This window comes from Cyprinus carpio, chromosome B14 (genome assembly GCF_018340385.1).
Source record: "Cyprinus carpio isolate SPL01 chromosome B14, ASM1834038v1, whole genome shotgun sequence".
Classification (NCBI taxonomy): domain Eukaryota; kingdom Metazoa; phylum Chordata; class Actinopteri; order Cypriniformes; family Cyprinidae; genus Cyprinus; species Cyprinus carpio.
In genome coordinates, this window is record NC_056610.1 from 21547395 (window position 1) to 21559049 (window position 11655).

General features: G+C 37.6%; 1 protein-coding gene across 1 annotated transcript; it reads left to right on the forward strand.

Annotated features, from left to right (window-relative positions):
* Window positions 1-2830: 2830 nt before the first annotated feature.
* LOC109110709 (neurogenin-1) lies at window positions 2831-4449 on the forward strand. Its single transcript, XM_019123694.2, has 2 exons — window positions 2831-3092; window positions 3203-4449. The coding sequence occupies exon 2, from the start codon at window positions 3213-3215 to the stop codon at window positions 3837-3839; it is 627 nt and encodes a 208-aa protein (XP_018979239.1). The 5' UTR covers window positions 2831-3092; window positions 3203-3212; the 3' UTR covers window positions 3840-4449.
* Window positions 4450-11655: the final 7206 nt, after the last annotated feature.

The following is an 11655-nucleotide window of genomic DNA, read 5'->3' on the forward strand; positions in this document are numbered from 1 at the left end:
CTGCAGTTAATGAAAAAAAGAATAATAATTATAATTGGAGATTTGATTAAAGTTCCAAGACTATTAGAACAGGGAGTGTCTGAATTTATTTTCAGTCTCTTAAGGCCTTCTCGAGGCCGTGGGGGTGATTTTCTTATTTGGGGTGTGGTATCCCGTACAATTGAAGCACTGGAGTAAGGAATTAATTATCATTCAAAAGTAATGGCCCTATTCTGCCCTGCTTGAATTCTGAAGAAGGAGAAAAGGTCCTCTGGCCCCGATCCTGCCGCAGCGCCAGGGGAAAGGATTATTCCGGGGATTACCATGTGAAAACTTCTATCAGACTTTCTGACTCAAAGATCTTTTGCGAACAGTAATCGCGTTAATACCCGGGGATTAATGCTGGGCCGAATGCAAAATTGAATTTTAATTCGAATTGCATAAACAGATATAAAATAAACTAAAAGACCATTCTCCCGGAGAATAAAGAGAGTTGTGCGCCTCACACGTCACATGCCAATCCAAGAGCAATGCACCTTTCCACACCTGCCATGCAAATCTTGCGCGTTTTAATGCTGCTCGCTTTTTAATGTTGCAATAGCCATTGTGCATTGAAATATCACGTCTATTCAGCTCGCATATTTCACTTTACTCGCAGCAGACCCTCAACCACGTGCGTTGCGTTGCTTTCTTTTTAAAATGTGCAGCGTGCACGATTGTTTCGGGGTCCAGATCAGACCCTCTTTAAGTAATTCAGTTGTTTCATTTTCTCACGTGTTTCTGCCATTGAAATGCAATCAGGTCTCGTGCACTTGTGCCTAATCCTGTCAAAATCTCCTTGGCAACATCTCTCAGCTGTGGGCAAAGCCCTTCTTCCTCCCCACCGCCCCTTTCTAAACCCCTGACACATCCATCACTTCTGTGGAAATAAGTAATGTTAAGTAACATTGTAAAACAATAACTTTTTTATGACTTTATAAGAGCAATAAGTGCCAGGTCCTGACCATATCACTAATGCTCTGACTGGAAGCAAAATAGTCATTCAAGCTGTTTTCCCTCTTTGAAGTTATTACTGACAGGTTGGTGTTGTAATAGTAAAATCGATCTCCCCCATCACCCCAGCCTGGACCTCCATCAGAGGGGCTTTAAAACCAATGCATTCGCCATAAAAGCGTAAAAAGGTCAAGAAAGAGCACGCAGATATATAAAGCATACATATAACAAATGTGAATGAAAATAAATATTTAAATATCGTCTACTGTTTATAATCAAAGCACGTTCCGATGAGTCTCTCAGAAGTTTTAGGAGTCCATGTGAGTTTATGCATCCAAAATGATGCATCTAGTCCACTTGTGCTTCACTTCATGCCAGCGAAAGCACAAACGTGCCTCAGAAGCGGGGTGTTTTTGTTCACGCTGGGACTATTTGAATAAGAATAATGCTATTGGAGTGTCGCAGGCCGAGAAAAAGAGTGACAAAAGCTCAGAGGCACAGAATTTGGACGGGGGACAAGCCGTATAGAGCTGAAAAGAAGAGAGAGGAGAGGCGCACAATGGAACAATTCACCTTATAATCGCTTTGATATATCATACATGCCTGAAGACTTTAAACATTGTGTAATTATTTATAAATGACTGTGCCTCTATCGCCATAATACCGCACGGAGAAAGGCGCCGCAGGTCTCTCCCCAAACTATTTCTAAATAGTGCCCCTTCATTTTTTTTCCAAAGAGGGGCGAGTTGCTTGCAATTGAATAAATTGAATAACTAATGAACAATTGTATGGCTGTCTCATAAAGATGTCTTTAAATAAAACTTAAGGCACTGGGCACAGTGGAGCAGTTTGACTGAACTGCATCTTTCACCTTGTGAGTTATTACTGCAGGCAGGGTGGAATAACGTGAAATATACAGCAGAAAAACGTTATTGTAATGGGGAATAATATTGTATTATTAAAAAATAAAAACCACATAATTGTATTGTGAAATAGGGAAAAAAAAAAGTTTTAGAAGTAAAACATTGTGCATTAGAGTGATGCCTTTTATGCTGGAATGGTTTATGGTTTTTGTTTCTTTAGTAAAATTAACGAACAGATATATTTCATTTTCCAGAACGCTTTGCCCAAACCAGCTTAACTTCATTTTACATTTCAGTTCTTAATACATTGTGTATTATGTACATATGTTGTGTTGCATGCATGTTGTATTGTTTAGTATAAAATAGTTAGTTTTATTTGTGTGGGTAAAACTGTGCTCTGTGCAGAGAGGCAAATTCTGATCAACTTTATCATATATTGACATTTTTTATATTCTGTACAAGATTTATAAACTCGAATAGGTTGGTATATTAACATATCATAATGACATAAACGTTTAGGTAACAATAGGCTACATTGAGTAAAGTACACTTTTTTGCAAACTACAAAAAAAGTTTGTATGTCGAAGTATCAAAATATAAGCTACAAAAAATAATAGATAGTACGTTTGACCTTGTATTAATTGTGTGGAATAAGCAATGTGTTTATAAAAAGTCACATTTATAATCTTGCATCAAACCAAAACAATTGTGTATATCTTTATAAAATAACACAAATGATTTGCTTAGCGCACAAAATACAATAGATAAATGTGAGAAAGAAAAAAGCTTGTCTTCTAGCCTCGGGCCACTCCGTGTTGTCTCTTCTTTTCAATTTCCTCTAGAGATTTAAGTTAAAGTGGGCTTGGTGCATGCTGTACAGATAGCAACAGCTCTGCTCGCGTGGCTGGCCAGCTCTCCGGCTCTCTGATTGGCCAGCGGTGATTACAGGCACGCTTCAGAGGGCGAACAAACAACAGGCATAAATTATGCTAATGAGATGGTCGTGCGGCACGGGGCAGACCTGATGCAAACCATTCATTCATCTTTCACAAAAATGCCAAAGCGATGGGGGTATGTCCATTGTCTCATCAGAGTATATAAGGTAGGTGAGGCCAGTCGTGTGCCAAGCTCACAAGCTCGCACGAGCTGATTGAGGGGTAAGAGCAAGACAGACGCGTGCCTTAAACTTCAACACAAACTATCTGCAGGACTCTGCAAGACCTCAAACACCCAGTTTCATCCTCCAGGCCACATAAGGTATGTTTTGGCAGGACTAAGCACCCTCAGTGCTGCGTGCAGAGAACTTGGAATGACTTTCTGAGCTTGTTTTTGGCGTATTCCTAACTTGAATCTTGCTATTTCTCCAGGTTACCAACAATGGAGACTGTCTACTCCGACATGGACACCTCAAGCTGCGACTACTCCTTTACGCACACGGATGACGAGGACTCGCGCAGCAGCCTCCACTCCGCGTCCCCCGCGTCCTCCTGCGGCAAGCCGCCTGGGTCTCCAGCTGAGCTCCAGCAGAAAAAGAGGCGCAGGGGGCGCGCCAGGAACGAAGCCACCGTGCACGTCGTGAAGAAGAACCGCCGGATGAAGGCCAACGACCGCGAGAGGAACAGAATGCACAACCTCAACGACGCCTTGGATGCTTTGAGAAGCGTGCTGCCTGCCTTTCCCGACGACACGAAGCTGACCAAAATCGAGACTCTGCGCTTCGCTCACAACTACATCTGGGCGCTTTCCGAGACCATCCGGATCGCAGACCAGCGGCAGAGCAAGCCCAGAGACCCTGCGCTGCTGCTCGCCGGACTAAGCTGCATGGGTGATGCACCCAGCCCCGGCGGTGACTCTTGCTCCTGGCCATCCGGCGCATCCTCCTCGTCTTCATCCCCGTCTTACTGCAATTCAGACCCGGGCAGCCCCGCAGCCATGGACGATTTTGGATACTTGCAGACCGATGTAATTTACAGCTACCACAACTTCGTGCCTAGCATCTATTAATGTGACTCAAGCGTTCTTTTCATGTCTGTATAGAGTCTGCAGAAGCGCGTAGTGTAAAATCAGAGGACTTTGCTGTTACTTTTCTAATAGAACCAAGAGCACAACATTAGGTATTCACTGTTTGCCTTAACGACAGTCCACAGATGAGAATGTTCTTATTTTTGTACGTTTTGTTACCGATATTGATGCCTTTTCCGATATCTTTGCACTTTTGCGCATTCTTTGGAGCATGACCTTAAACGCCTGTTAGAGAAAATTATAATTTAAACCAAGACAGATTGGCCTTTGCAGTCCAAGGTGAAAAGTCAATATTACAATTTGTAGAGCGATAAAGCAGAAAAACGAGCGTGAAAATTCAGTTTCAACGCTGTGACAACAGACTGAATGGGCAAGACAAAGATCTGGCCTTACGCATTATGTATTTTGACCCGAAGAAACCTTTCCTGTCTGGCTGATCCGTAGCAGAGTACAGTTACGACAGCTTTCCCACCACTTTCTTTTTGTTTTATTTATTCAACCTGTTGCTTTCGTATGCTATTGTATTTGTATTGTATATAAAGAGATTTATTCTATTATGTATTTACCTCAAAATATAAATCTGGTGCAAACGTGTTTGTACGAATAAATATAACGTTTTCTACAAAAAACGTGCTTGCTTTTTTGCTTCTTAATGTGACTCTGAGATGCATAAACAACTCATAGCAATGTCTGACAACATAATGGGCTTCATTAATGAGCACAGCCATTGAAGCGTCACTCTGGGTCACAGCGCGTAAAATAACGGTTACGCGGCAGGTGCATGGATAGAGATCGAAGATGCAGAGTCGACGCGTCATCTAATCTGTCAAGCAAACTGGTAATGCATATTTTACACACGATTGCGCTTGATTGCATCAAACCCTCGGGATGAGTTTTAGTCATCTCGAAAATAAAAACGTCAACTAATGAGCACATTGTAAATCTTTATTGTTACAAGTGCACGTGACGTCATTGGTGTTTCAAAGTTCCTATCTGCAGCCTTTATGAAATGATATAATGAAAACGTAGGATACCAACCTATTCTGTTTGTTAAGTTAAATGTATGAATAATAACACAGGTGGATAACTGAAGGCCAAGTGCTGATTTAAAGTTCACCAAAACTGACCTCACGAGCAACTGTGGCAAAAACTAAAAAACAATGCAATTATTATGGCACTAAAACAACTCTATAAGCATCAATAAATAAATTAATAAATAAAATATTTAAAATGATTAAAAATAACCGATTAATACTTAGTGCTTAATACTTTAAGTATATTTTAAAAATATATAAACATACCTTAAAATGATAACTATTTCCTTGTTAAATATTTTTTCAGTCAATTAAACGGCCATTCATAGCCTACTATTTAATTGTAAAATCCTATAGCCTATATTAAATGATTTATTTTTTTTTTTCAATAAAATACAGTTTGTCAACAAGCATTTACTTTTGGCAGTTTTTCACCATTTTCTAAACCTTTCAGCTATAGAAATTCCTAAAACGCCAGTTCATTTACGCTAATCTGCAAGTTCAGATAGTAATGATGTACGAACAGTACTTAATCCATTGCACTATTTTTTTATATATATATAAATAGTTATACAAATTATTATAGAAGTATACAAATTTTGGAAATATATTCTGCTTATCTTTGGAACTCATGCAGACAAGCCTACATCCAATTCGGTTTCCTGCGAGTTTTTATTCCGTGCACGTTGTGTATGTGTGGATCAGTTGATTTCTGAAAGGGTTCAGGTTAAATCCTCTATTTGGGAGTTCCGCATGAGGTCCAGCCAAGGCTCTTGTATCTGCACGTGTCGGGGATAGAAAAGTATAATAGCGCGAGCTGAAAGCCTCGGGGAAGGGCGCATGCCAGCTGAAACGAGAAAAAGGGGCACAGGCATGATGTTTATCACCCTCTCAAGAAGTTCATTTTAAAGACCTTCACCGCACATCGAGTCGTGTGGCTCATTCACAAAAGTAATAATCTGCAAAGGCACTTCAAAGTACAGCGCCTTTTCCTCCACAATTTATGTCTGCATTGACATTATGACTACATTTCTTTGTTCTCAATCACAGCGGCATAAGCTTAAAACTGCTGCCCTCATAAATGCACCTGCGGTCTCTTCTTCTTCTTTTTTATATTCTTTAACACACCATCCACAACTACACATATGAAGTGCATATTATAATATTAGCAAGTGCCAGTATTTTGGAATTCCTCATTTAAACATGCAATCCAGGAAGCACAAACAAAAGACATTGTGATTTAAAATTTTCTTGATGTCTAAATTGGTTGATGGTCCATATATTTGTATTTTAGAACCTTTTTCAATTTTGAACACAGAGAATATATCAAAGATAAAAGAAAAGCTTATACAGATGAGTGCTATTCCCTTCTCTCCCCCTTCCCTTAGGGCTGAAAGCCTGTATCAGTGCAGAAGGGCTCACTCGGGTCACAGGTCACTCAAGGGCAGGAGACCCCTCACCTCCCAAGGAGATGGCCTCCCATGTCAACGACCACAAAAACATCAAAACAGCCTTCATGTTTGTACAGCCATTTGCACACAGCTACATATCGCAGCCCTTCAGAGACAGACATTATGCCTTGGGAGGTACATATACTTGACCTCACTTCTGTCAGAAATATCACGTGTATCACTTTCAGTGAAAAGTGCTTGAAAAGATGGAGAGCTAGTTTAGCTGAACATAAAAAAAGGGGAAAAAAACTGGTTCCGTCCCAAGATTCCTTCACATATGCAGTGAAGTAAAAGAGTAAAATGCATGTAATTCTTTAGCATTTAAGCAAGTTTTGAGTAGTTTTTAAGTCTGGCTGTATAATAACATAAGATTAGAAATTGTATGATATTTTGATAATGTATTACAATGAAGTCAGATTTTTTATTTTTTCTATTTTGAGAAGTTTTCATGTTTCTAAAATTTTCAGGCTACAGTAGAACAGATTAAATAAAGGCATTGGTTATAATTTATTAGTTAGTAGGTTTTTGCATGCATTGTGTGTTCATCATTAATATGTTTGTTGAATATGAACACTCCCTTGATGCTTTAATTTACTTGTGACTCAGATTTAATGTTTATAAAGAGCACTTCAACATTTTGGAGAGTAGTGTGCAGCATCTGTCTTGTCACTAAAGCTCAAGAGGAAGCATCACTAAGAGGAGAAAATCGCCCCACAGCAGGAGGAGAAAGAATCGGCAGAAGATGGACGAGGCTCTTCAGTGGAAACTTGACCAGAGACCCCAGAGAGTCATACGAAAGCACAAAAAGCTCAAAGCAAGGGCCAATTAAACTATAACTGCCAGTTAATGACAAACAGAAGGTGGAAAAGAGGGGAAGGAGATTAGAGACAGCCTAGGGAGCCAAAACTAAAAAGATTTCGATCATATCATAAAGCGTGATGGAAATATTAGATTACATGAAATGTGATATTTTTTATAAAAAGAATAGCAAATGAATTGCATTCTATATGATGGGAGGAGATATTTAAATCAAGAAATTTAAGTTCAGAAGAGTGTATACAGAAATATCTAATAATACTGAAATACTACATAAATATAAATAGCGATATAAATGAGAATATAATGACGATAAACACAAATAATTATAATAATCAATATCAAAATTAATATATTGTTTAAATATTATTATTATTAAATCTCCCTGCTCTCTCTCTATCTCTTTCTCTCTCTCATTATTATTATTAAAATAATATTATTTATAAAGTCATCCTATACACATTAGTTGCTGTTCCTTTGCTTTAATTTGAATTCAAATTTGTTTATTTTTATTCAATCGTGATCCTTAATTCATATTTGTACATTAAGCAAATCATTGTTTTGTACCCATTTATAATGACTAGCCTTAAAAAGTTTAACTTAAACAGTTTATATAATATATACAATTTTAGCCATGAACTACATTTTACGAAATGGGAGGAGATATTTAAATCAAGAAATATAAATAAATATACAGCAATATAAAGATATCCGTAAATACAGATAGATAGATAGATAGATAGATAGATAGATAGATAGATAGATAGATAGATAGATAGATAGATAGATAGATAGATAGATAGTGTGTGTGTGTATATATGTGTGTGTGTATATATATATATATATATATATACACACACACACACACACACACACACACACTATATGCTATATGCCTATACTGAAAATAATATATTTGCTTTTCAGTATAGGCATCTAGCAATCTAGCATGGCTGTATAATTAAAATATATATACATATATATTTGAAGACTAATTGATGTTCATTCAGTTCATTCAGAAGGCTTAAGACCGAAATGCACAAACGTGCATATATATACACACACACACACACACACACACACACACACACACACACACACACACACACACACACACACACACACACACACTATACGCTATATCCCTATACTGAAAAGAATATATTTGCTTTTCAGTATAGGCATCTAGCAATCTAGCATGGCTGTATAATTAAAATATATATACATATATATTTGAAGACTAATTGATGTTCATTCAGTTCATTCTGGAGGCTTAAGACCGAAATGCATCAGTGTGCAGAGTTTTAGGCATTTTTGATGTTTATTGAGATGGCCAGAATGTGAACAAAGGCTTTTTAAGTTATTTGGACCAGACTAAGTGCCTTGGATTCTTCCTTTTCGTAATAATTGTTTCAAACTCAACCAAAGAACACATTCTGGGATTACTTCATAAGGTCCTTAATCAGAAAGTAGCACTTCAAGTTGTCTCCTACGATGTTCATTCAGTTTAGATTATTTTTGTTTAATTGTATTCTTCCTATTTGTACATTCAGCAAATCATTGCTTTTACCATTTTATAATAATAGCCTTCAAAAGGTTACCTTAATGAGCAAATGAAACCGCATTCATAATTTCTGCATCTGTTGATGGATAAGCCTGCTCTTTAGGAGCAGCAGAAACCTCAGGCAGCCCTGATTGCTTGTTTTGGGTTGTAGGCTGCTCTCCTGAACCCTGGAGATCTGTGACTAATTCTGTTTGGGGCCTTCTCCTAAACAGAGATTAGCAGATGAGTGCTGAAAATGGCATGGTCCTGCCCTCCGCAAAACTCACCTTTAGATCAGTGCAATCCTTCCCTTTAGCACCTAAACAGAAACCTTCACACCCTGTGCTCTGATGGACCTGAAGTCACTGAGAACAGCAGCACGGGATCATTAGGGAAGCTAATGGTTTGTTTGGAAAATAGAGGATTAGTTTAAGTCTGATTTGGGAGACAGGTGTCAAAAACTGCTTTTACTGGCCTTCTACTCTGAAAAGCAAAGAAGATCCTGGAATTGAATACTGGAAATTGATCTGATGCTTTAGAGTTAATTGTAGATTTTGAGTAAATTTCATATCAACAGGTAGATTTTATGCATCCACATTCCAGTTAAAACATTTGAGCTCAACAGAACAGCATCAGAGTGGGCTTTCAGTCACTTCTTTCAGTGGGCACAATGGGAGAGTATTGATCTCACTGTAAATTCCTGAACATTGTTCTCAATTTGTAAACCCACTTTATATGCTTTGTCTGTTAGAACTAAAGCCCCACTTCTCCAGACCCTCCCTCTGAATCCTCCTACAGTCAGTTTTACGACAGTTCAACCTTTGTTTTGTCTTCTCTTGTCCGTGGAGTGGAACCACTGAGTGCCCGGAATGTCAAAAGTCAAAGGACCTCTTGGCCTTTCTCAGTGTGTCGACAGAGGATTCAATCCCGGCCCACTGTATTCTGCCACAGGCAGCTCGACTCATCCTGCCATACACTTTAAGCATCCTCTCTTTGTGCTTTCCCCTGGACTTTATGAAGGTGGAAATGAGTCCATTAGTGTTTTAGTTCTTGCTAGGAGCAAAAGCTGCTTTCTCATGGATGTATCATAATGGTGAATTTAGCCTAAAGCATACAAATCTTTCCTCAAATCAACACTCGCTTTTTGGGATGCTAATGCCAGCAGGTCATCGCTTTGATTTACAAATGCAGAAGAAAGCAAATTGAGCTGGTGCTTTGACAAACACTGAGAAGTGCAATTCATACTGTAAGAAATGTGAGGTATTATTATGCCCTTGAATCATTAATTAATTCATTCATTCATTTATATATTTATTTGTTTGTTTGTTTATTTAACTACATTTTAAAGTAAACATCTGTCTAACAAGATGGACATATTTTGTCTATATTATTAGATTTAAATATTAGATTACATTTGATCAAAACAGATATTTTAAAAGAAGATGGACAAATGAATCACTTATAAATGATGGGAGGAAATTTAAATGTAATAGAAGGGTAAATGTTAAAATATACAGACATAAAAAAAATAAGTTCCATATTTTTGTTGTTTTGTTTTGGGTTTTTGATTTGCTGTTTTTTTGTTTTGTTTTGTTTTGTTTAAATAATATTTTTATTTAATGATGCATTAAATTGATCAAAAGTGATAGTAAAGACATTTATAATGCACAACATATGTATAATGGTTTCCAAGCAGCACAATGATTTTCAACATTGATATTAATAAGAAATGTTTTCTTGAGCATCAAAGAAGCTTATAGGAATAATTTCTGAAGGATCGGGTGACACTTAAGACTAGAGTAATGATGCTGAAAATTCAGCTTTGCATTACAGGAATAAATTACATTTTAAAATATATTCAAATAGAAAACAGTTATTTTAAATTGCAATAATATTTCAAAAATTTTCACCATATTTGTTCAGCCATGGTAAGCATAAGAGACATAACATTTAAAAAATCTTACCAAGCCCAAATTTATATTCAGAAAATACACAAATCTAAACTACTAATTAGGTTTCAAAGAATTCAATTGAAAAATACGTCTGAACTTTCAAAGCACCTGGGCTCTTGTGTCTTAAGTGACCGCTCACTAATGCAAAGTGATTGTATTTTGTATATCTAGTGCTTTGGCGACACCATAATGCATTGCCACAGTGGTCGCCTCATTGGTTCAGTCATTTGAGAAGCACCTACACCTGTACTGAGGCAGCGAGTGCAGATGTTCCTCTATGGTAGATTAGGCATATGTCACCCATAACCTGAGGAAGAGGCCATCCCTCTGGTTTAAGGCTTGAGGAGGCCACTTTAGAACGAGAGGCAGACAAAGACACAGAGGGCCCTTGCCCGAGGGCTGCCAGTTCCAAGTGACTACCTGCAGTATGTAAAGATATCTTGTCTTCATTTGTAATGGAAAGCCGCCAACACACACCTACTCTCTGCCTCCGCCTCTAAACACACATGCATGCATCAACCTCATTTGTACCTTTGTGAAGACTTTTTCACGTATGACCATATGCAAACCTCATTTCATGTGATAATATAAACTCTGCGGTGATACAAAAACCTGGAAGCAATCTAATCATCTGTACAAAAGAGTTCACTTTGTCACAAATTAACTTTTTCTTTAGCAAGAAGTTCTTTCATTCCTAAAGCATTTTTGAGTATTTACATGGTTTAAAGGAAATTCTAAATTTTTAATGTGGACTTAGACTCCCGTGTGAAAATGTAATATATGGCACACATCATCCTATATCAAAACTTATATTGCCATATATGTTACCTATAAGGCCGTATATTTTCACATACGTACATTCTCTGGGTAGATGAACGTGAGTTTATAACATAAAATCCCAAAGTAACATCTGTATATGTACATATGTTAATAATTTATATATATATATATATATGAGTGTGTGTGTGTGTGTGTGTGTGTGTGTGTGTGTGTGTGTGTGTG

Coding starts and splice junctions, on each gene's coding strand:
- LOC109110709 (XM_019123694.2), top strand. CDS start 3,213: ATGGAGACTGTCTACTCCGACATGGACACCTCAAGCTGCGACTACTCC.